The sequence below is a fragment of the Asterias rubens genome, chromosome 17 (assembly GCF_902459465.1).
Source record: "Asterias rubens chromosome 17, eAstRub1.3, whole genome shotgun sequence".
Lineage (NCBI taxonomy): Eukaryota > Metazoa > Echinodermata > Asteroidea > Forcipulatida > Asteriidae > Asterias > Asterias rubens.
Window position 1 is genome coordinate 8,526,289 of NC_047078.1, and position 26,228 is coordinate 8,552,516.

The 26,228-nt window shown below is 37.0% G+C and overlaps 2 protein-coding genes across 5 annotated transcripts in view; one reads left to right on the forward strand and one right to left on the reverse strand.

The window, feature by feature from the left end:
- On the reverse strand, window positions 1-14,329 carry LOC117301266. Its single transcript, XM_033785148.1, has 3 exons — window positions 14,007-14,329; window positions 1,076-1,191; window positions 1-444 (listed from the first exon to the last, which is right to left on the reverse strand). The coding sequence occupies exons 1-3, from the start codon at window positions 14,014-14,016 to the stop codon at window positions 214-216; spliced, it is 357 nt and encodes a 118-aa protein (XP_033641039.1). The 5' UTR covers window positions 14,017-14,329; the 3' UTR covers window positions 1-213.
- LOC117301265 (CCAAT/enhancer-binding protein alpha-like) overlaps window positions 1,130-26,228 on the forward strand; it is a 27,024-nt gene continuing 1,925 nt past the window's right edge. The window contains exons 1-3 of one of the 4 annotated variants that reach the window (XM_033785143.1): window positions 1,130-1,207; window positions 24,776-25,016; window positions 26,049-26,141. In XM_033785143.1, the coding sequence (XP_033641034.1) occupies window positions 24,900-25,016; window positions 26,049-26,141 (210 nt within the window). In that variant the 5' untranslated portion in view covers window positions 1,130-1,207; window positions 24,776-24,899. Of the gene's footprint in view, window positions 1,208-8,338; window positions 8,401-11,671; window positions 11,764-18,636; window positions 18,904-24,775; window positions 25,017-26,048; window positions 26,142-26,228 lie in introns of those variants that run through there. The other 3 variants (XM_033785145.1, XM_033785146.1, XM_033785144.1) reach the window with 3 other exon arrangements.

Consider the following 26,228-nt stretch of genomic DNA (forward strand, 5'->3'; position numbering starts at 1 on the left):
GTTGGCATGTTGGAACACACAAAGTGAGAATACTTGTCTTTGACGATTATCAAAGGTGTCCAGTGCCTTTTAATTGTAATTCATGTTCAAATAATATTATGGCTATAGTAATATAATTACAGGAAGTGTGACTGACTATCAAATTAACAAAGCGCACAATGCCACGGCCGACCGGAAGACCGAATTACATTAACTCAAGAAATGTAGACAACCTTAATAAAACGAACATCTGATCAATAACTTACTGAAAATGACCTTTATCCGTGCACTGCACATTTGATTCCGTTCACACATAATTATTTCCATACTGTCAAAAACAGTCAACCGATGTGGTAGCAAACAGAGTAGTGTAAGATTTATACAGTCAAAGAAATGGAACACTATGGGTGCCGATTTGAAGAGCTGAGGCTTGTAGTATTCAGCTTGTGGACTCGACAGTAGAGACTAAATAAACGAACAAACAGAGACATGGTTTTCAATTCATGTGTTATTTATTTAGGCACGCACCGAGACAACCGTTGTAAAAACCGTTAAAAAAATATCGTGGGCCTACATTATCAAGATGTAAACAATCTACACATACCTGAGTAGTATAGTTTACTCCAGCAAAAAAACAAAAAAAAGAGTTATACTTTGATGGTTTGTATCACTGGAAAATGCACCAAATGGGCGTTACACTCGAACTTTACTGTAAAACCACAGCCCCAGTATTCCGCGCATTGACTGACCTATACAGGGAATTTCCAGGTTTAGTGACATGATCAGAGCCCTTGCCCCAGATAAGTTTGTTTTATTGATAACGCGTCAGGGTGCCACGTTACATTGCACGGAATCGCCAGGTAGTACGGGGTATTGGGTTTCTGTGTAGGCCTTCAATCTATTGTTTGCTCTTAGTCTATTGTTAGTTTCTCCCTACCGCCCTCACCTGGGCTACCTGGAACCCAGAGCCTGGATTATTTCTAGGTGCTCGTGATAAGGTGGCAGCTCGCATCATTTCGGTTTGAGATGCTGCCCTGTTCGGACCCCACAACGAGAGCTAGATAAACTTGAGAGAGAGATGTATAGCTGACCTTACCTCAACTTTATGAGAATACTTGAAACTTGAGAGCTCTCTGCATCTGAAACATCCGCTGATGCGCCTGTACCATCTCCATCTCAGATTTTTCTGCTGGCATCCTGGACTTGAAAACTCTGCAAGAAAGACAAGGTAGGATTTACAAATTATACAAATTCTAGCTCATTTTAAATAAGTTATTGAGGCCAGATGTACTATATATAGAACAAGGAACCAGTCCATAGCCCTTTTCTACGTACGTACTGCATCTCTTTGGAACCACTAAGACAGTCAACGTGTCCTGTGCAATTTGTTGTAACGTCAGGTCTAATGCATCTTAAGCCTGGCTGAAGAAGACAGAACGTCAGGTCTAATGCATCTTAAGCCTGGCTGAAGAAGACAGTATATAAGGCCTACTCAAGTTGTTGAGCTCAGTCTTCCATGAATATGGGATGAAAGGAAAATCAAATGGTCCCCATTGGGATTTGGACCCAAGACCCCCTGACACTCCGGTCAGATGCTCGACCAACTGAGCTATGAGGCACAGCGAAGTACTCCCTCAAGTTTTCCACGAGAACCGCATTTTCTCTCGGTGTTGCGTGGATACACAACTGGGCAAAGTAACACACGCAATTATTTGATTATTTCACTTCTATTGGGTGATTAGGCTACCAAATCGCATTGTGTTTCTTTCCATGAATAGTATTTCTTATAAGAAGTAGTCATAAATACTATAGTAAACTTGCGGGTACAACCATGTATTAAATCTCTTTTGTTTGAGTGTTGGCTCTGAAAAGAGCCGGTGTGGTATCGACGTTTCGAACGGTATACTCTGCTCGTCTTTAGGAGAATGCTAGACTACTACAGTGGTGGTTAAGTTTAGGTATTTTTTATCTCCCAAAAGTACAGACGTGTACCTGTAGCACAGCCACCAACCACGCAGGTCCAAATTACGCAGAGCTGCTTAGCAGTAAATATTGCTTAAACCATTTCTCATTGGTTTAGCGTATATTTAAGCGTATTGTAGCCGTATTAGAAATTTAGTAAGCGCGCAGTTCTTTATTGTCATAAAGGAACATGTATTAGTAAGCTGCTAAGTGTAGCTCTCTTGTAACTTTCTTTTAGGCATGATCAACTTAACAGTTCTAGTATAACGTTTGAGACCTGGTCTAAATTTCATAAGCACAACAACTTAAGCAACAATAGTAGTACTTAACAGAAACATGTTTACCAGCCCAATGACATTAAGTTTACATTTTGCTTAGCAAAGAAATTTGTTAAGCAAATTTGTTAGTGGTACTTAACAGAAACAGGTTTACCAGCCCAATGACATTAAGTTTACATTTTGCTTAGCAAAGAAATTTGTTAAGCAGTACTTTCTGCTAAACAGTTTTATGTAATTGAGACCAGCATGCAAAAATATAATGTTTACAGCATGGCAGTACTTGTATTTCTCCTCAGTAGGTCCCTGATGGATACATTTGTGATAGACCTTTATCACTCTGTCACCATCTTGTCCATGTTCCCTGTTTCCGAACAGTAATGAATGCTAACATTAAGTGCGCAAACATGGCACCAGACTATTATTTAGCCTCAGTTTGGTTACAAAGAGCTGGAATGGAGTAAAATCAAGATGGCAACACCGTGGTAAAGGTCTATTAACAAAGACCAGTGTTCTAACTACGTGTATCACATCATTTTGCATAGGCTGATAACAAACCTGCAAAACCTGCATCCTTGTTGCAAAAATTTGTGTGCTTTCAGATGGCTAAAATGCTTTATAGGCCTGAAGTCTAGGTATTAAGAGTTTTGCCCTTCCGTAGTAATAATAGGCCGTGTCCGAAACGGCGACTTCGGCTACAGCTACGGCTAGATCGCGCGCGTCTGCTATCCTTTAACACTGGTAGACGCGCTGATCTAGACGTAGCTGTAGCCGAAGTCGTCGTTTCGGACACGGCCTAAGACACAATTGTAGAGTCTTACTAGACATACGGATTAAACCAATACTATAGACGAATTCAATCTTATGTGCATCAACATGTGTCTTTATTCCGTTCCTCGGTTTTCCACCCCTTTTCCATGTACTCTTACACGAGGCCAACTCATTTGCATAAATGTATAACATTACATGTATTACAGTGTGATCACGTGAACACTACATTCTCTCCTTTCTTAAAATAACAAACCCTTAGTTAAACTGGAAAGTAAACGCACAGTATCAAACTTTAACTTTTAACAACATCATCAAGTTTAAACAATGTTAACCATTTAACAAAACAATTGTGTTTCTTTTAAAATACAGTAGTCCATACTATGACTTATCATATTAGACTTAGACCGGGATATTGCAAATTTTATGTTGGTGAGATATTTAAAACTATCCCAGAAAACATTTGTTACTTATCTTGTATCTCCTCTGGTAAACAATATTTACCCTTACATCCTGTGCTTACTGCTTATAACACATACTTTAAGTTTTATCTAAACATCCATTACAAAATCATCAAAACGCTTAGGGAGACAGTTTCTCGTTGTACGAACTGCCCTTGGTGAACCTAGCATTGGACTTGAGATGGAGACTTGTGGGTCTACAATGTCTCCACTAATATCCTCATTCTGTATTGGATCTTCGATACTCTCCTGACTAGTGTCAGACTCTGTTTGCTGGTATTTCTTTACATGAGTGCTATTTCTTTTGTATTTCACTCCCTCTGGAGATTCAACAGTGCAACTGTTACCCTGTTTCTCCACTAATGTGTATGGCACTGCATGAAATGGTGTACTCATTTTGTTTTGTTGACTTTGCTTCACCAGTACAGCATCTCCCTTTTTCAGATCACTTTCTTCTGCTCTTCTTTTGTTATCTACATACAACTTATTTTTGTGTTTCATCAGAGCATCTCTGTCTTGAACTTCCTCATCATTTCTGTACTCTAACTCCTCTATTTGTGGCAATTTTGTTCTGAGTTTTCGCCCAAACATTAACTCAGCTGGGGACACACCTGTAGTGCTATGAGGAGTTGTTCTGTACGCAAACATGTATGACCGGATTTCCCTTTTCCAGTCCTGTGACTGAGCATGAGCTATTCTAATGCGCTTCATCAGCGATCTGTTTTGTCGTTCAACTTCACCATTTGCTGCAGGGTGCAGAGGTGTCACTAATCTATGGTTAATACCATTTTCATTTAAGTATTCCTTGAACACTTCTGACCTGAACTGTGGGCCGTTGTCCGAGGTAATTGACCTTGGTAGCCCATAACGAGAGAACATATTCTCCAGTGCATTCACAATCTTAGCTGTTGTAGTATCTTTCATAATTTCTACTTCATAAAATCTACTGTAATAGTCTACCACAACAAACACATAGTGTTTTGATGGGAGAGGTCCCAGTAGGTCAATGGCCAAGTCCTGCCAAGGACCCGTAGGCATTTGCGTTGGATGCAATGGTTCTGGGTTGGGCATCGCACTTACTAGTTAACATCCATGACATGATCGAACTAATCTCAAAACATCTTTATCCATGTTTGGCCACCACACTTTACTTCTCAACCTTTGTTTTGTGCCTACTATGCCCAAATGACCACGATGTGCTAATTCTACACATTTTGTACGTAACGTCTTAGGTATGACTAATCTTGTTCCTCTCAACACCAGGTAACCGATTGAACTCAACTCATTCCTGATTGGAAAATAATTAACACTGGATTTATCAAAATCACCTTTCGCTAGACACTTTCTAACTTTGATCAATTCTGCATCGTCCTTTGATGCTTCTTCCACTTCACGTGTAGTTAAAGCTTTGGGTGTTGCCTGTTCTGCAACAAACTTAACATACTCCTCAGCTTTATTTGCTAGTGTGTTTGGTTTATCAGCTACATTGCTTTTTTCCAACCTTGACAACACATCTGCAATGTTTTGTGGCCCAGGTGCATATCGAATTGTATATGTGAATGGCATTAATCTTAACACCCATCTCTCAATTCTGGCATTTGGTTTTGACTTTGGCCCATACAACACTTCTAGTGGTTTATGATCTGTGATCAATTCGAAATTCAATCCATATAGATATATCTGAAATTTCTCACATGCCCACACAACGGCAAGTGCTTCTTTCTCAGTAGTAGAGTACCTTGTCTCCACATCACTTAATGTCCTACTGGCATAACTAATGACTCTAGTTTCCCCTTCATATTCTTGAAGTAACACAGCCCCTAAACCAACATTACTTGCATCCGTAACAAGTTGTGTACGTGTAGCATCAAGACGGTAATACCCTAATGTCTCAGTCTTAGTTAGGCAATCCTTCAACACATCAAAACTGTTTTGTTGTTCTTTGCCCCATGTGAACTTCTCATTTTTTCTAGTCAGCCTACGCAATGGTTCAGCCACAGTGGCCAAATTTGGAATGTATCGTGCTGAGAAATTCACAAGTCCCAGAAAACTCTTGATTTCGGCTGCATTGTTGGGGGGTCTTGCCTCTTTCATGGCTTTGATTCTCCCCTCTGTGGGCTCAACTCCGTTTTTGGATAACACATGACCCATGAAACGTAATCTTTGTCAAACCAAACTGACACTTTTCCTTATTTAAGGTCAAGTTCTTTTCCTTCAGTCTCTGCATGACTTTCACTAGTCTTTCATCGTGCTCTGCTTGGTTTTTTCCATAAACAACAATATCATCTGATATGTTTTGAACTCCTTCACAATCATGTAGTACCTGAGCTATTACTTGCTGGTACTTCTCTGGTGCTGCACTTATGCCAAACATCAATCGTGTATACCTATACAGGCCTTTATGGGTTACAAACGTTGTGATTTCTCGTGAATCTTCTTCCAATTCTATCTGGTGATACCCATACTTCATATCTAACTTACTGAAAACTTCACTACCATTCATATTGTACAAAATCTCATCAACAGTAGGAATAGGATGCCTTTCTCTGATTATGGCCTTATTGGCTTGTCGCATATCAACACACAGTCGAATATCGCCATTTGGTTTGGGTACAACAATCACTGGGCTTACCCACGAAGTTGGGTGATTAACTTTCTCTATTATACTTAGTGACTCTAATTCATCTGACCTTCTCTCTTAAGGTGTATGGTACCCGGTACATGTGTTGTGCCACTGGTCTAACCTCTTTGTCAATGTGCAACTTCAGCTTATGGTCCTTCAACTTTCCTACCCCTTGAAAACATTCTGGATAACTATCTATCACTTCTCCAGCCACAAGGTTTACACCAATCTTAAGCACACCCAGTTCAACACTTGTATCTTTACCTAGAAGTGCAGGCCCTTTACTTTCTGTGACATAAAAATCTGCTTCTACTTCAGTGTCTTCATGACTCATACCATCAACTTTAACAGTGTGATCACGTGAACACTACAACAATCAAGGCCCGAGGAGGTGTTTTGATTTAACCTTTGACCTCCGCCAAAAAAGGGGGTCAGGGTACCACACAGAAAGTACATACAGAGATGATAGAACACTGCAAGAAAACACCTCACCATGGATCAAATATCGCTTCACACTGAGAAAGGCGTGATTTTGTTTCTGAGCGATTTCATTGCGTTACTCATGTCCTTAACAATAAACATTGTTTTAACATTATTGCTACTATTATAAGCGTACACAAAGTGTCATGTCGCGATAGTTTATAGACACTGTGGACTCGGTTCTTGCAGTGTTGGAGTGGCCGGCCTTGGTTGTATCATTTTAATCATAATTTGCTTCACTTAATCCAGGAGTATAAATGGGAGGGTCTCCCTCGCTGCCTTGAGTTAATTGCCAAAAACCAGTCTTCTCACTTAGTTTATATATCTCAACTATGTACAAAATAACAAACCTGTGAAAATTTTGAACTCAATTGGTCGTCGAAGTTGCGAGATAATAATGGAAGAAATAACACCCTATTTCTGAGGTCTCGAAATCAAATTCAAATATTTTTTAGTGGAAAATTACCTCTTTCTCAAAAACTACGTTACTTCAGAGGGAGCCGTTTCTCACAATGTTTTATACTATCAACAGCTCTCCATTACTCGTTGAGTCGTTAGGCAAGTAAGGTTTCATGCTAATAATTATTTTGAGTAATTTTTAAAGGGACACGTTGCCTTGGATCGGTCGAGTTGGTCTTTGAAAAGCGTTTGTAACCGTTTGTTATAAAACTCATTTGGTTAGAAAGATGTTGTAAAAGTAGAATACAATGATGCACACAAACATGCCTCGAAGTTCCACGGTTTTCCTTTTACCTCGTCGACTAACACGGTCGGCCATTTATGGGAGTCAAATAATTTTTAACTCCCATAAATGGCCGACCGTGTTTGTTCGCAAAGTAAAAGGAAAACCACGCAATTTCGAGGCAAATTTGTGTGGATCATTGTGTTCTAGTTTTAAAACATCAACCATATGCATTTTATAACAAACGGTTACGCTTTTTATAGACCAACCCGTCCGATCCAAGGCAACGTGTTCCTTTAAAGGCAGTGGACACTGTTGGTAATTACTCAAAATAATTATTAGCATAAAACCTTTCTAGGTGACAAGTAATGGGGAGAGGTTGGTGGTATAAAACATTGTGAGAAACAGCTCCCTCTGAAGTGCCATAGTTTTGGAGAAAGAAGTAATTTTCCACAAATTTGATTTCGAGACCTCAAGTTTAGAACTTGAGGTCTCGAAATCAACCATCTAAACGCACACAACTTCGTGTGACAAGGGTGTTTTCTTCTTTCATTATTATCTCGCAACTTTGATGACCGATTGAGCTCAAATTTTCACAGGTTTGTTATTTTATGCATAGTTGAGATACACCAACTGTGAAGGCTAGTCTTTGACAATTACCAATAGTGTCCACTGCCTTTAATACCAATAGTGTCCACTGCCTTAAACTTAAATTATGCAAAATACTTAACAATCTTATATACCATCCGGGTAATGGTTTGTTTTTTTGTCAATGTAGGTTTTCAAAATGTTCATAAATTGGAAAAAGAATTGCAATAAAAGTCACAGTATGTGAAAGTTTCGGCAGAAAATAGTTTGTCTATCTTGCTGAGAAAACTGGAAAAATCGTAACGGTATTCAATTAAATTAATATGCTAACCAGGTTGCAAGCCAAACTACAATGTCACATGTTGTGACTGGTATCCTGCTCATTTCTGCTTAGCAGATCGTTAATACTTTCTGATACCGGGTCCTGGTGTTAGTTGTTTGTGTGGGCTACTGTTGGTCGGTTGCCAGCCAACCTTAATTCCAATAGCAATAATTTTCTTTTCTAATGTGGTTTTTGTACGAAGCACATGGGGTGTGTTCTCTCGTCGCTAGCCTTTCCGACCCTTAAAACGGGATAAACAGGTGAGATTTTCTCATTTTTAATGATCTCGAACAAAACCAAACGTTTGTAAACGACTCTTTGCTGCAATGTCGGTGTTTATTGGTGTTCGTGTGTTTCCGAAGGAGAGCAGGAGCAAACACATGCCGTTCATAACAGCACGAGACGCCATCACGATGTGGAGGGGAAATCACGCTCGCCACGAAATACCGTACATTAGATGTGCCGACTAAACTTTAAACCAATATTGTGACAAACTTATAATAGTTGTTGTCCTTAATATTGTTTACTTCAAGTTTGTAATTGGCCAATTATACAAAATATCATAATATAACATTTTGGCCTGTAGCATGAAGGCAGAGGGCCTACGTTAGGATCACCAGATTTAAATTAAGGTTCGAAAATGTTTAAATTTGAGAAGTTTGTTTAGTATCAATAAATTAAGGTCACATTAAATGTAAATCCACTTATGGAACAAAATGCATACCTAATGACTAAGAGGGAATTACATCATTGATAATTGTCTTGTATTGTTCGAGAAAATCTGGATTTTAGGATAAAATTTAATATATAACATGGTTCAAACGAACTGTTGACATATTTTTCCTTCTGTGTTTGCTGAAAAGAGAGCAAATAATTATGAAATTCAAAAGTCAGAAAAAATGACAGGTTCAAACGACGATCAGCCGACCATCGTTTCAAAGCTAGAATTGAAATGTTCATTAAAATGAAATAACACTCGCGAAACAACTTCGCTGGCAACCTGTAAATCAAAAATAATTATGTAATTTCATTCAAGTGAGTTATTTTGAATTAACTTGGAAGTACATTTTTTCATCCAAATCCATAATTATACTAGCTGCCAACATTTGCATCTTGTCATTTCGCTCCGGAGAATTTTGTACAAAGACCAGGGAGATATTTAGAAACCTATTCAACACAACAGGGAAGATGTTTCCATAATATCAGGAAGATTTTAAATCATGTTCATCAGAACATGGACATATTATTTATTTTATTTTAAGTTTCTGCAGAATCAGGAAGAGTTAAAGTTTGTTGAACAAAAATCAGGGAGTAAATTAGAAACACATTCACCACAACAGGGAAAATGTTTCCATTGATATCAGGGAGATGTTCAAAATGTGTTCATCAGGAAATGGACAGATTGGTTCATTTTCAGTTTCTGCAGAATCAGGGAGAGATGGCTATACGTAGCTCTGTTCATACCTTTAGTTTGACAGCATTTCATCGGCTTTTCATACAATGTGATAGAGAAGGTGAACAATAGTTAGAATATATATTCACAAAAACAACTTTACTTGTTAAAAAAAACAATTTTACGTTCCCTAATTTTGGGGCACCAAAACGGGCCAGGAACTTACACGGGAGTCCATAAGGCCATGCCCTCTGATGCACCTGATCCTATAGCCTTGGTGACCCTAAAAATTTCTCTTATATGACTCTTTAAGAAACTGGGGATTACTATTGTCAAAGACCAGTCTTCTCACTTGCTGTATCTCACATACGCATACAATAACAAACCTGTGAAAATTTGAGCTCAATCAGTCATCAAAGTTGAAAGATAATAATGAAAACTACGTCACTTCAGGGGGAGCCTTTTCTCACAATGTTTTTTTTACTATCAACAGCTCTCCATTACTTGTAACCAAGTGAGGTTTTGTGCTAATAATTATTTTGAGTAAATACCAATAGTGTCCACAGCCTTTTAGACTTTCCAATGGGAGTACCCTTCGCAAAGTGAAAATTACCTTGCTTTGAGTGTCAGTTTGCACGAGTATAATATCTCAATATTGGCCTCTAAAAAAATGCCCCATCCCCTTTGAAGCAGAACAGTTAAAAATGACAGGCCTACATTTTAAAGGGGAAGGTACACGTTTGGTAATTACTCAAAACAAATATTAACTTAAATACTGACAAACTAGCATTGTAGAGCTGTTGAGAGTATAAAACATTGTGAGAAACGGCTCCCTCTGAAGTAGCATAGATTTAGAGAAAGGGGTAATTTCTAACTAAAATAATAAAAGACTTCTTTAGCCAGAAGTCTTTTATTCGTCCAACAATGGTGTTTTTTCTCTAATCATTTTCTCGCAACTTCGATTACCAACTAAGCTCAAATTTTCACAGGTTTGTTATTTTATGCTTACGTTGGGATACAACAAGTGAGAAGACTGGTCTTTGACAATTAAACGTGTACCTTCCCTTTAGAAGAGGACAAAAACAAAAATAAATCAGTCTAAAATTGTGTATGTTTATTTTGCTCATATCAACCATGGATGAAGTTGAAAAAACAAAACTTGATCCACGACATAACTACTTGCGTTTGAGAGGCTAAACTTATGATTTTTACATTAAAGAATTGTATGTTGTACCTGCCTTTGTCTTCTACAAAAGGTGGTTATACAATAATACAAACAATTCAATTCAATTATTTATTCATCATGCCAGCATGAAAATCATTAAAGCTCAGTTTGCACATACAAAATATTAAAATGTAAAAAATACACAATATTTTTAAGCGAGACAAAACAAAACTTGACAATAAGTGAAGGATTTAAATACGAAATCAAGATTACTATACTTATCGATAATTAATCATCAATACAGGGAAGTAGCCTAGTCAGTAGTCGATGATGTATTAAAGCCACGTCACCGACTTCCTTCATAAAACATTGATAACTCAAAACAACATTGGTTGATTGTTTTTGAAATTGCGGACATGACATGACTTGATTTGGAATGATTTGTAAATGCAGCTGGTTGTTTATCACATTTTTGTGTGGGTTGCGTGGGTTGTTGCCACCCAACCTTGAAGGCACTGGACACGTTTGGTAACTGTTATAAAGACCACTATTCTCACTTGGTGTATCCCAACATATGCATCAAATAACAAACCTGTGAAAATTTTGGCTCAATCTGTCATCAAATGTGCAAGAGAATAATGACAGAAAACACTCTTGTTGCATTACTTTGTGCGCTTTCGGATGCATAATAAAATGCGTCAGCTGAAGTCTTTTAATTATTATTTGAAATGATTTTTGGGGTTAAACAAAGAATTGACTAGAGTGGGATTCGAACCAACGACCTCCGGATTAACGTATAATTATTATTTGAGTGAGAAATTACCTCTTTCTCAAAAAACTAATTCAGAGGGAGCCGTTTCTCACAATCTTTTACTCAACAGCTCTCCATTGCTCGTATACCAAGTAAGTGTTTATGCTAACAATTATTTTGGGTAATGACCAATAGTTTCCAGTGCCTTTAAACCCACGTGAACCATCATAGCCATTTCCGATTAGTGTGGGGTATGAAGCGCATGGGGTTTGATCTCTCGGCGTCCATGTTGTCTCATTTGCCCGTTACCTCAGGTGAGTTTGTCACATTTTAAGTTGATCTCCAATAAAACAGAAATTAACAGTCGATCAATCAAAATATTATCAGCTGAAAGTTATGTAGAAAATAATAATAGTATTCATATCCAAAGCCAGTTTGAAATCACGAATCATAACGTTGTACGTACGACATTGGTCAAGAAATACATCAACCAAAAATAGTGGAATTTAAAAAAAGTTAAACATGAGCCAAGTTTGGGTTAATTTATGGTATTTTTTTCAACCATGAGTTCATGGGGGAAAGAGAAATAACTGTAGGCCTAGCCAAAATGGGAAAACTTTGCACCATCAGTTCACATGAAAAGACGTCATTTTGGTTCGGACGGGGGCGAACGGTGGCAGACAAAATCCTCAAAAAGTTTCATTTTAAGCATTTTAATCCAAAGGAAATCCCCTGCTTTTATTTGAATTTTTCTCGACAGTATTTTGTTATATCTAGGGATTTAATTGAAGTTGTTGTGTGCATGTGCCAAGGTCACAATGTCTTAACTGTTGAAGTGTAAGTTTTGTCAACTGTGTGGGCCGCCATTTTGTTTTTCATCACGGAGACCGCAGAGCACTGGCTCGCACGGACAAAAACACGCCGTTCAAAATCGCACGAGCCCCCACTAAGTGTTAAAAACAAATCACGCTCGCTACCGAGTCCGAAGCTAGTATGCAATAACGTTCGTTACTTATCATCTGTATCTGTTTTAAAACCAAAAGTGCAGGCTTCATATACTTCAGCAAACATAAAAAGCACAAATCAATTATAACATTATAATAGTTGACAAGTTACATATACAAGGTTGTCATCAAGCCTTCGAGAATTAGACCATCAAACCCTAGTTTTTGCATTTATACCATCCGTCTTTTTGGTTGATAAGTTGTTTGCAACAGCTTATTTTGTTTTCCCAAGTTAAAAACTGCATGGAGTCTACGGGAGGAGGAGGACATGAGACAATATTGAGCCAACTTCAAGTTATTATTAACAAGGTGTTTGAAACCATTATGTACAACAAACCATCAGTGTCAGTTGAGGATACTGACAATTATTTAATCTTTTAAATTAAAACCAGAAATCAACCACACAAGATAGGATTCATGTTCGACTAAAAATCAAACACAAAAATGCATTAAAAAAATACGTTTCTCGCTAAATATTATTCAAAAAGACAAAAAAGGTATCAACTTCTCCCCCATTACTCGCAACCAAGTATTGCTAATAATTATTTTGAGTAATTACCAATAGTGTCCACTGCCTTTAAATTGCCCAAAGAACTTTGTACAGTTTTCTCACCAGTGGTGTAAACAAAAACTGTTTACGAAAAAAGAAATGTTCAGTGTATCACGGTAACTATGATGAAGCCCACAAAGTCTGAAGGGGCGTTGTTAGTCACCCGAAACACCAAAAACACAAAACCATATTGTTAAATATAATTTAAATGGAACACAGTCAAAGAATAAGCCACTTATAGTAAACAACATGAAATATTTTGTATAGGCTATTATACGATCTAATAAACAAGGATCTAGGATCCAGCGGCGTAGCTAAAAAAAAAAGGGCAAATACTATGATGGAATAATTAAAGCTCCATACAACATCACTTATTACTATCCAGAAATACATAGCCCCAAATCAACAGCAAAAGGGAACGTATTTGCAAAAAGCCACGAATTGAATGAAAATTGAAATATTGCTTTTATTTAGACATTATAACAAAGGTGAACCAAATGCCTAAAAAGCTAAAACTAAAATAGTACCCTGGTGAGCTCAAGTATCTAATCATGAACGCCCATGACTGGCAAACAATTTTACCACAAAAACAGCAACAAAAACTCAAATACAGCCACTACAAATAGAATTTAAAAAAAAAAGCTAAAAAGAAATAACGTTATAAAGAACCAGTATCATATGACCACAACACTTATAGCAATAATCAATATTCAAAAACTAATCATGAACTACATAGTTAAGGAATTTGAATAAGAAAAAAATTAATAAACACGAGCGAACAAAACGTTACTATAGTTTGTTAAAGTGTTCCAAAATGTACCCCACGAAAAAAAAACTCAAAATCCAAATCTAATGAAAACTGACATAATTATGTTCTACGCCACCAAAGTCAATCTTACACACAACATAATTTTATATCTCAGTGGCCATGCAACAATCCTTCATTGCGTTCTTTAAACAAAAATCCAACATTATCCATGCAAATGAAGAAAGCTAACAATACCTTGAAACATTATGAAAATGTTGCGCAGTAACTTCACGGATGAAGAAAAACATCACGTTCATCAGAGAAAAAACCCCTAAAGATCCACTGCTGAAGAAACGTCATGATAAAACAAGAAAATCAACTTCTGCAAGAACTAAATTTCTTCTGGCTCACCTACAAACTTTGACCAACACAACGTCTAAAGCAATGACAGTTGAAACATTATGTACGTTAAGTACAGCAATATTCTTCGAAAACAACCAGGCTGAAAGTCTAACAGACTTCAAATGGAGCATGCCAATATTAACAAACACATGAAAAATGTATCGGTTAATGTATAATGATAAGTTTATGGTTGATTTCTGGATAAGGGGAAATCCCAGATGTGAGAAATAGAGGGGGAGGGGGGGCACACGGCTCGAACCTCCATTCACAATGCCCTTACATGGCTATATACACTTTCAGGAAATGGCTTTCAGATTTTTTTAAGAATCTAGGAGTATTGCAAACAATAAGTCCGCAAATATTTGATTTGAATTATAAAACCCCGCGTTCTGAGAAAGTGAGGGTACTGGTTTTACAACATCCATGTTTAGATTTTTGAGGGTAGTGAACCTGTGTCCTTTATTATGCCGTCTCTGGTATATTTGTTTTGATTTCAATGTTTTGAACATCTTTGCTTGCGATATTTTTTTCACAGGATTAGGGGGAATACTGTGACAGTGCTAACACACATCGGTGTATGGGTAAAAATATATATTTTGTGTAGGCCTATATATATTTTTTGATGTATCCCAACGTACGAATAAAATAACAAATCTGTGAAAATTTGGAACCAATATTGACCATCGAAGTTGCAAGAGAAACAAAAGAAAAGAAAAAACCCTTGTCGCACAAAATTGGGTGCTTTTAAGATGCAATGCTTCAGCTGAAACGGTCTTTGAGTGAAACTACCTCTAACTCAAAAACTATGTTACCTCAGAGAGCTGTTTCTCATATCAACAGCTCTCCGTTGCTATATTACCGAGTACGTTTTTACAATAACAATTATTTTGAGTATACCAATAGTGTTCAGTGCCTTTAAATTGTGTTTGTGCGGAAGGAGAGCTATCATAGGTATTTTTTCTTGGTTTTCTGTTGACAAACTTCCGGGCATTTTCCTGGTCGTTGCGCTTCAATTGTCGAACAATATAGACATGTTTTGGCAATTAGGTCGCCCACAACCATGACCGTCATATATAAATACATGACCGAGTGAGAAAATAGAGTTTACTGTTGCAAACAACTTACCAACCAAAAGAACCGAGGGTTAATAATGCAGACAAATAGCAATGGCCTGACGTTTCGACCCTAGCAGAGTCTTTCTCGAAGGCAAATGACAACACAACAAACATGAATAAGTCATGTCAATCTGTACTGTTTATTGTTGTTGTTTTTGGCTTCTATGTTTCAATAAAGCTGGGTGGATGTTTTTGGTTTTAGGATAAGCCCGGTTCATACTTCCTGCCAATGCTGAGCTCTACAAAATTGGGCCCTGATTTTTGCCTAGTTGGTGGAAGTGCACTTTGCAAAATGAAAATGGCTTTTCCCTTTTAGTACTTCTTTCTGTATCAACTAAATGTTGCTTTTGTATTTACTTCACATCTCAAAGCGCATAATATAGAGACTTCTCTGTGATTGTGATATGCGCTATAAAAAAATTGTTCATTTTTTTTTTTTTTTAAGATGAAATTTCAAGCCATGTTTGTGCCAATAAAAAGTGCATGTTACAAAGAAACACAAGGCTTCGGTTTCAATTGTAAACTTATCCTGAAACCCACGGTACCAACCTGTATTTCTATGTCTGGGGATTCCAATCTATATGCAATATTCAGCAGACGCGAATAACCAACCAAAGACAGCTGTTGTAAGGTTCAACGTTCACGCAGCTTTGCCACAACATTCCCATCACGGACTTACTAAACATGGCCAGCGCCTTTAAAGGCACTCGGATAATATTGGTAATTACTCAAAATAATTATAAACATAAAACCTCACTTGGTAACGAGTAATGGGGAGAGGTTGATGGTATAAAACATTGTGAGAAACGGCTCCCTCTGAAGTAACGTAGTTTTCGAGAAAGAAGTAATTTTCCATCAAAAATTTGATTTCGAGACCTCAGATTTATAATTTGAGGTCTCGAAATCAACCATCTAAACGAACACAACTTCGTGTAACAAGGGTGTTTTTTCTTTCATATCTTGCAACTCCGACGACCAATCGAGCTCAAATTTTCACAGGTTTGTTATTTTATGCATATGTTGAGACACACCAAGTGAGAAGACTGTTCTTTGACAATTACCAATAGTGTCCAGAGTCTTTAAAGGCACTTTGACACTATTGGTAATTACTCTAAATAATTGTTATAGCATAACAAATTACTTGGTGTAACAAGCAATGGAGATATGTTGATAGTTTACAAAATTGTGAGAAACGGCTCCCTCTGAAGTGACATAGTTTTTGAGAAAGGTAATTTCTCCCTCAAATAAAAAAATACTTCGGCTGAAGCCTTTTATTATGCATCTGAAAGCACACAATGTTGTGCAACAAGGTGTGTTTTCTTTCGTTATTCCCTCGCAACTTCGATGACCAAATGAGTCCAAATTTTCACAGGTTTGTTTTTATGCACTTGTTGAGATACAGCAAGAGAGAATACTGGTCTTTGACAATTACCAAACTTGTCCAATGTCTTTAAAACAATTTCACACAGCATCAACCACGACTAACTAACTCCTGCTTCCAAAGCGTAACACTAGAGGTCGCCTGTTGCAATTCTATCTTGACATGACCTTTATGTTCTTTCTTTTTTGCAACGCAAGAATTTTCTGTGTCCACCAAGCAAACTGTTGGACTTGTCGCAACTTTAGGTGTTGGGGTGGGGTGGGGGTCATGGTTCATAATATGTACATCCACATGTAAATTTAAAGTCTAATCATGGCTTAATTTCATAGAGCTGCGCTTAAGCAGCAAATGTTGCTTAACAAGTTTCTGCTTAGTAGAAATTAGCAGGATAGGCCTACCAGTCACAAATTGTACATGGGACATGGTCGTTTGGTTGGTAACCTTATTCTAGTCTAGTGATATGATACTGATCTAGATCTGCCAAGGTCGTGGGTTCGAATCCCACCGAGTAATATTTGTTCACAGAACTCGTGAGAAATTTAAAAGTATATAGTGCTGTACCACACATTGGTGTAAATGGGTAAATCCAAAATGAATATAATTTTATGCTGAGCATCAGACATAAGCAGGGTAGCTGGTAACCTTATTCTGGTAAGCAAGTTTTTGTGCTTAGCTTATTTTTGTGCTCAAACCGCTCCATGGAATTTGGCCCAGAACAATAATGATTACTATTGGTGACATTCAGCAGAGCCAACACGGAAGTCGACTTACAGATCATTTCCGTTTGTTTTTTCTATGTGAATGTTGTATTACATGAATAGATTGTGTGTTTGTTTTCCCATCAAGGGAACTCAGCACACTCCCACAAGGTGGAAATAAACACCAAGCCGGCAACAGGTCTAGGGTTATGAATTTCACAAATCAAAAAATAGACGAAAATATTCAGAAGTCATTGTGACATCAGCAGTTAGCTTGGTAGGATTCGAACAAGGGGATATAAACACCAAGCTGGCAACAGCCAATCTTTCGCATACAAAGGCATTGGTTAAATGTATTTTGATCATGAATTGCACAACTCAACAAAATTGTGATTCAGTTAACAAGACGAAGATATTTATTCATATAGTCATTGTGAAATCAGCGGTTAGTTTGGTAGGATTTGAACCCACAACCTTGAAATGGCAAGTCCTGCTGTCTAACCACTGAACAAAGATAATAACAACATTTTGGTATAAGCTTACAACACCTTCCGATAGCATACATCATTATGAGAAACATTTCACTTGGAAGATTGTAAATGCAGTAATAAAAAATAAAAAAAATATTCACAGATTAGTGTTATTGAACATCTACATTTTATATAGAATTAAAATAATCGAACGGTTCCAAAAACCAAATGTAAACTTTGCCAGATAGTTCGATTTGTAATTATTACAGTACCCATATGCAGGGTAATTGTAGTCAAAAGTAGACTGTACAACAACATCACTATTGGTTATTATTCAAAATTATATTATTAGCATAAAACCTTTCTTGGTGACGAGTAATGAGGAGAGGTTGATAGTATCAAACAATGTGAGAAACGGCTCCTTCTGAAGTGCCATAGTTTTCGAGAAAGAAGTAATTTTCCACGTATTTGATTTCGAGACCTCAAATTTAGAACTTGAGGTCTCGAAATCAACCATCTAAACGCACACAACTTCGTGTGACAAGGGTGTTTTTTTCTTCCATTATTATCTCGCAAGTTCGATGACCGATTGAGCTCAAATTTTCACCGGTTTGTTATGTTATGCTTATGTTGAGATACACCAACTAGTCTTTGACAATTACCAACAGTGTCCACTGCCTTTAAGAAAAGTACATCCTATTTTGTTTTAACATCACCCAAAAGGGGGTTCCCCACTATTCATCGAAAGTCCCCCTGAAGCAAGTCAGTTGCAACAGTTTACGCGGGAGCCCTCGTAGCTGAGTGGTATGTCGCAATGCCACGTCCTAACACAGCGCATCCCTGGGTACGAGTGTAATCACACACACTGATGCCAGTGATTATAACATGGTACGGAAACACAGGGATTGTATAATAAGTAATAGCAACCATGATTTTCAGAGGCTCAGTTGTGAAGTCAGTGTTCTAGGACAGGGTGTTGTGTAGTCTTGAGTCAAGGGGTCATGTTGATGTCGCAGACAATTTGTTTTAAAAACATTTTAGTTTTGTGAAACTTTTTTGTTTTTATGATGTCAACCTTCGTTAAAGGTAAGACCTATGGTTTTAAAAATCTTTGTTTGTTTGTTTTTATAAAATGTTTATAATTATTAATTTGTTATCACTTTTTAATAGCGTTGTTTTTGTGATGTTTACATCCAATTAAATGGCCTGAAGTTTGAAACTGTTTGTATAAAACGGTCATAATTTTATATTTTTAATAGCGTTGTTGTTTTTGCTATTTACATTGACTCAAATTATCTGTTTGTCAATAAACTAAAAGTCACCTGGAAATAGAATTGTTTTTCTTTCAAACATAAAAGTATATGCTTACTAATTGTTTGTCACGATGTATATGTTTAAAAAATATATAAAGTTGTTTGAGGGGCTGACTCCGCCTACCCCTTTTGTGACGTCAATCGAGGCAGACTTTGCCTGCAATGCGTATAGTAAACACACGTGCAAAGTACATGTACGTCCATGTCGTGAGTTGGTACATTTCAAAAAGTGTTTTTCTGCATTCGTACATGTACTTTGCAATTATTGTGTTTACTCTACGCATTACAGGCAAAGTCTGCCTCGATTGACGTCACGAACAGCGCCCTCTCGGGTCGGGGTCTACTCTTAAATTTGTAAATAACATAAGAACTGATTTTTTAAAACCTTAGCTAACTGTTTATTCACATTCCACTCATCAAAACACATATACTAGTGACAAAAGCTTTATTTTGAAAAAATACCACTTCCAGGTGACTTTAAGTCGGTGGTCATTTTTTTAATAGTGAAATCAACTGAATAATAGAAGTTTATTTCGAATGTACATATCGAAATAAGCCATGAGCTGTATGATATTTTTTAAAACTCATATACATTTTTTTGTTGCCAATTTTTTTAATGATTCATTTGTTTTTCTAAAATGTTTCCTTTTTTTCCTTTCATTTATGTCTTATTAATGTACCTCAATGAATTGCTCCTTTGGATTGTGATTTGGTTCGTTTTTGGGCAATCCCTAGGCTTCTTTTTGCTTTGTGTTTATTTTATATGGTTTTTTTTAAGCCTGAACGAATAAATCAACAAATAAAGAAGTCGATAAATCAATAAATGTCAATGATCCGAACAGTATCTGGTATTATAGTTTAAGATAATCTGATAAACGTTTCTCAGATTGAGATTAAATTGTTTTTGCATCCCTTTCTCTACCACATTTGTTAGAAGTAAGTTTTAGCCAGGATTTGGTAAAGAAAAAGCGTGTCCAAATTTGCTGGAAATTAATTACAATACATTTTTACATGGAAATGACAGATACAACAGGGTGTCAACATTTCAAACATGTCTTGAGGAAGGGAATATTTTTTTCAAAATATTTTACTTTAATATCGGATCAACAGCTGCAGTAATGTATTACCAAGGAACTTCTTTACAGTCATTAATTTTTGAATAATTATCAAGAAGGTATAACCTCCCTTTAAAGGCAGTGGACACTATTGGTAAATACTCAAAATAATTATTGGCATAAAACAACTTCGTGTGAGAAGGGTGGTTTTTTTCTTTCATTATTATCACGCAAGTTCGATTACCAATTGAGCTCGAATTTTCACATCAGGTTTGTTATTTTATGCATGTGTTGAGATACACCACCTTGAAGGCTAGTCTTTGACAATTACCAATAGTGTCCACTGCCTTTAAGCAGCTTCAGTTCTGTGTATGGCCCAAAGCGGTTTAGCAGAAAATACTGCCAACCAAAATTGACTGGTGCACCAGTCACACCAAATTGTAAACAAACTTTACTGTAACCTGTTTCTGTTAAGCAATACTTTTCTTGGCTTAGCAAGTTTTTGTGCGTACGAGGCCTTATGAAATTGGGCCATCAGGCCGTTTGCAACCCCCCCCCCCCCCCCATAAGGCATATCTTTTTATTTGAAACAATTCAATTTTATTGGTCCTACCATGGAGGATTTATAATAATAATTATAGAAAAACGTTGCTTACAAAACATCTGTTCACGAGAGTACTTCTCAATGCTTAGTTGGTTGGTAAGCAGAAAATATTGTTTAATATTTTTCTGATCTGAGCAGGATCAGTCATAAATTGTACATTTTGTGACATGGTAATTTGGCTGGTATGTTTTGGTAAGCATATTATTTGTTGCGCCTATAGCTATTTTTTGTTCTGAAGCAGCTCTGAAAGTAGGCCCTCATTGGTCAATTTCAGTACACAATATAATGCTCAAGTAAAAATGTGAACACAAGAAAAAACAAACATTCGACAAAAACAAACTACACAATATGTTTTTTCGGCTTTTGGCCCAAAACAAACATTTTGTTTCTACATCGATGTGTATATAAGCACTGTATACTGAGTACTTTCCCGAGTTATAAAACAAATCAACTGGCAAATCACTCTATGGGAGTCGAACCAAAGGCCTTTCAAATTAATTAAAGGCAGTGAACACTATTGGTAATTACTCAAAATAATTTTTAGCATAACAACTTACTTGGTTACAAGTAATGGAGAGTTGTTGATAGTATAAAACATTGTGAGAAACGGCTCCCTCTGAAGTATCGTAGTTTCGAGAAAGAAGTAAATCTCCACGAATTTGATTTCGATACCTCAGATTTAGAATTTGAGGTCTCGAAATCTCGCATCTGAAAGCACACGACTTCGTGTAAACAAGGGTGTTTTTTCTTTCATTATTATCTCGCAACATCGACAACCAATTGAGCTCAAATTTTCACAGGTTTGTTATTTTATACATATGTTGAGATACAGCAAGTGAGAAGACTGGTCTTCGACAATTACCAATAGTGTCCAGGATCTTTAAAGCCATTGGACCCTTTCGGTAAACAGTGTTGTCCAAGGCCCACACTTTGTGTACCACAACTTCTATATCAAATAACAAACCTGTGAAAATTTAGGCTCAATCGGTCATCGGAGTCGGGAGAAAACAACGGAAAAACCCACCCTTGTTTCCGCGCGTTTCGCCGTGTCATGACAATTGTGTTTAAAATAAATCCGTAATTCTCGTCAACGAGAATTTATATTGTTTTGCTGTTTTCTCAAAAAGTAAAGCGTTTCATGGAATAATATTTCAAGAGAAGTCTTTCACCATTGCCTTCTGTAAACCCTCTAAGTTATTTGTAAATCTGTGAACTTTTTTTTTTCCAACTAGACAACCGAGTTAGAGCCTGTTCGAATCCTTTATTTTACTATTGAAACGCACTGGACAATATATACACATGTTGAGATGCACCAGTGCCTTTAAGAGATTCAGCCTTAGATATTAATCTTTAACCTTTAGAGAAAGGACGCTATTATGATATTATGGTTATTATTAATGAGGGATTTCCCTGCGTCAGAGCAATGCATGACTATACAGGGGCCACAGGCACGTACTGAACGCGGCTCTTTGATCGATATCACATGATATGGGAATCCCCAAACATGTAAACAAAAAATTATGTTTGCGTCCAAGTTCCGAAAAAAAAGGGAAGCGTGTTTTTTTTTTTTTCAAACTTCGCCATTCTTGTTAAAATTTTAAACAACCATTGATATACACAATCATGGAATCATCCTCCAATTGCAGACAAAACTCTTTGTCGGCAATTGCTTTCTTTACATGTCCCTGTGGTTCGCTTAGAAAATGTATCCATAGTCAGACCATAGCACTTCAAAAGCATAGAGCAAGATATACTGGACATTGGTGACTACAAAAAAATAATTGTTAACGTATAGTTATGTGTTAAGCATGAATGGAGAACTCATTGATGGTATAAAACACTTGTGAGAAACGACTCCCTCGGAAGTGTAGTTTTTTAGAAAGAGGTACTCACTCAAGAATATTTGTACATTCCAAGACTTCATGCTTGAAACCTTTTACATCAGGCATCTGAAAGTTTGCAACAAGGGTGTTTTTGTATCTTCATTCTCTTGCAACTTTGATAACCAACTGAGCAACAAAATTCACAGGTTTGTTATTTTGTGCATTTTTTGGGATACACCAAGTTGAAATACTGGTCTTGACAAAATTCGTGTCCAGTACCTTTAAAAAAGGCAGAGCATTGAATATAATTAATTACCGAATACCGGTAACAGAGTCAAACGCCCATGGCCACATCTAGCACTACACCCGGCCCGACAGTCGTCCCGCCCACAACCGACCCTGCCCTTGTGTGTGGCAAACAAGCAGACAGCAACAAGGCCATTAACAAATTAAAAAAATGTTTGGCGTTATCCTGTTGATCCTAAAGAATCAATCGTGTTTTTTTTCCATAGTACTTGACCTTCTTTCTCAGTCTCAGTCTTTTTTAAACACTAAAACAAGACTGTACAAACTGCTGATCAATACTAATAAATTTGTTTAGACTAAGGGTTTTCAAAATTACCGTATTTTCGTGTTTTATAATAATACTTGACATTGTGTCTGTTATTGTCATCATGTGTCGAGACATTTTGAGATATTTAGCTCTTGTGCACCACTGTGTAGAAAGATGTTGCCATATGGCATGATGTTTACTCGTACCTGTGTCCAGTGGTTTTTGAAACCGTTCGAGTTGTTTAAATCATACAAATATACAACTATATAGGAACTAATAATGTGAACAATCATTCCAAAAGGTCGTAGGGTTTTTGAGTTATCGTTTAAAATAATCCGTAATTGGAAAACACAATCTGAGTAACATTTTTCAGATTCAAATTTTGGGGGATAACAACCTATTATTTGTTCTCTATAACCACATAAATTCAAAGTGAAATGATCTTCAAAATGCTCTATCGAAAGCTACTGTACTTATTACCAAGCAACTCTTTATTGTCATTAATTTTAAAGAAACACGTTGCCTTGGGTCGGTCGAGTTGGTCTTTGAAAAGCGTTCTGTGACCGTTTGTTATAAAATGCATTGGTTAGAAAGATGTTGTAAACGTTGAATACATTGATCTACACAAAATATGCCTCGAAATTGCGTGGTTTTTCTTTCACCTCGTCGGCTAACACGGTCGGCCATTATGGGAGTCAAATTTTTGACTGCCATAAATGGCCGACTGTGTTAGTTCGCGACGTAAAAGGAAAACCGTGCAATTTTGAGTAATACTTGTGTGGATCATTATATTCCACTTTTAAAACATCTTTCTAACCATATGCATTTTATAACAAACGGTCACAGAACGCTTTCTATAGACCAACTCGTCCGATCCAATGCAACGTGTTCCTTTAAGAGTGATAACCAAACGTACCTTTCCTTTAAAGGCACTGGACATCTTTGAAAAGTGTCAAAGACCAGTTTCATTACCTGGTGTATCCCATAATATGCATAACTAAACAATTATTTTGAGAAGTAACCAATAGTGTCCGATGCCTTTAAATATAAATAAAAAGTCCAGCCTACGACCCTAATATCTAGGTCCCATTACGCGGAACATAATTTAGTTTTTCACAGGCCTATATTAATTGTTCGTTAGAGACTTGGGGATTTCCAGTACACGTGAAAGTGGGGAATTCCCAGCGTTTAAAGATAACTGCGTCGATAAAATCCAACAATGTCCTTTGTGTTTCAGGGTCTTTGAATTGTTTTTTTGTAAAGTAATTATATGGACTCCATAATCTGGTGTGTTAGTGCGTACAGGCCAACAGAAACAATTATTTGCCTTTATTAAACTAACAAATTAATAGCAAATAAATAAACACTGAAATAGGGGAAAGTAAAATTCAGGTTGACAGATGTAATGGTCATCATTTCAGAAATGAGGTACACAGGAAAATCCTTGTAATTTTAATATTTGTCCATTGAATTGTTATTTTAATAATAAAATCAAAAATTAACCGATTTTGTCTTTCAATAATTTTAATCAATGATAAAACAATTGCATAAAGATCTTCACTGAAGTGTGTGTATGTACTTACCATCAACATAATTTATGTGTTTTCCAGGGACGCATGACTGCCAGTTGTTCTGGAATTCCCCACTTCTGAGTCTTGAATTGTTGTTCACTGTTCTCCAAGAAGACACATCGTCCATTTTCGGTTTGGATAGTTTGGTTGAGAAGGTGTCCGAATGGAGTTGATGGTATCGGGTTTAGTCGTCACCCATAGCGGGGGAATGCGTGGTTCCGGCGGGGGGCTTCTAGCCATGATGGAGCCGATTAAACCAAACTCACTGCAGGAACAAAAGGTATTGTTTTATTTGTTTACTTATTTTTTTATTTTTTTTCGCAGGGGGAGTACAAAAGAAAGTTACTCGTTATCACGTATAGGGCATGGTGGTTTGGAACCACCCCCCTCCCGCCCCTCCTTGTGCCTTAACTGTGTGCTTGGAATCGTAGAGGGTTTTTATTTTCAAGGGTACCATCGAGCTGCTTAGCGGCCAACTTTGTGCTTACTGTGTAATTTCTATTTCATAGAGATGCTGACGAAAAGTAAGCATACAAAAAGGCATGCTAACCTTCCGTTGCTTTACTGCACAAAACAATGATCGCACAATGCAAACCAGTGAAATACGCTTACGCCTTAACAAATTTGTCTGCTATAGTTGCACGAAAACTTGCTTACCGTTAGCAGCTTTATATTTCATAGCACAGCAAAATTATGCTTATCAGAATAAGGTTACCAGCCAAACTACCATGGTACATGTACAGTTTGTGACTGGTATCCTGCTCATTTATTTTTAGAGGAAACCTGTTCAGCAAACTTTTCTTCTTATGAAGCTCTATAAATTTGAGCTATGTGAGTTAAGTACACAACCTGCTAAGTTAAGTAATACCTTGCTTAGCGAAATAGGCTATTATCCATCACTCTGTATATCCCAAATGAATAACAGTGTTTCGACTGCTATAGTGCCCCACTCACTTTTTGCTTAGCAAAGAAACTTGTTTAAGTAGCATTTTCTGCTAAGCAGCTTTATGAAACTGGACCCTGGGCCGTCTTTGTAGCTTTTAATAATACTGAAATATTTCCTCAGTTTGTATTGTCTACCAACGGGAAAACCGCAAGCAATACACTTTATTACTTTCAGTATCGACAGATACATGTAATACTATTCCAATCAAGTAAAAAACAAAATGGACTGAACTGCTTCCCCTACCCATCCTGGTTTATCTTTATCTTCTATTTATATGAAGACATTCTGAACATGGATTGAAACGTCGAGTAGTCCTTGCTCACCAGTGATTAAAGGGTATTTTAAATTGTTTGTTTTATTCTTCAGGTTTTGAAAAGTGAAATTAAAAGAGACAAGAACAGAGAGTCTTCAGCTCGGAGCAGACAGCGGAAGAAAGACGAAGATGCACATAACCAACAGGTACGTATAGTAGTTGAAGGAAAACAAAAACATGTATCATGTAAAGAGTTTATTTATTTATTTTTGTGTTTATTTGGCAGTACAATT

What these genes read in the sequence shown, in the direction of transcription:
- LOC117301266 (XM_033785148.1), bottom strand. An exon ending in AGTATTCTCATAAAGTTGAG is followed by an intron (nt 445 to 1,075) that starts GTAAGGTCAGCT and finishes TCGTTTATTTAG; the next exon opens with TCTCTACTGTCGAGTCCACA.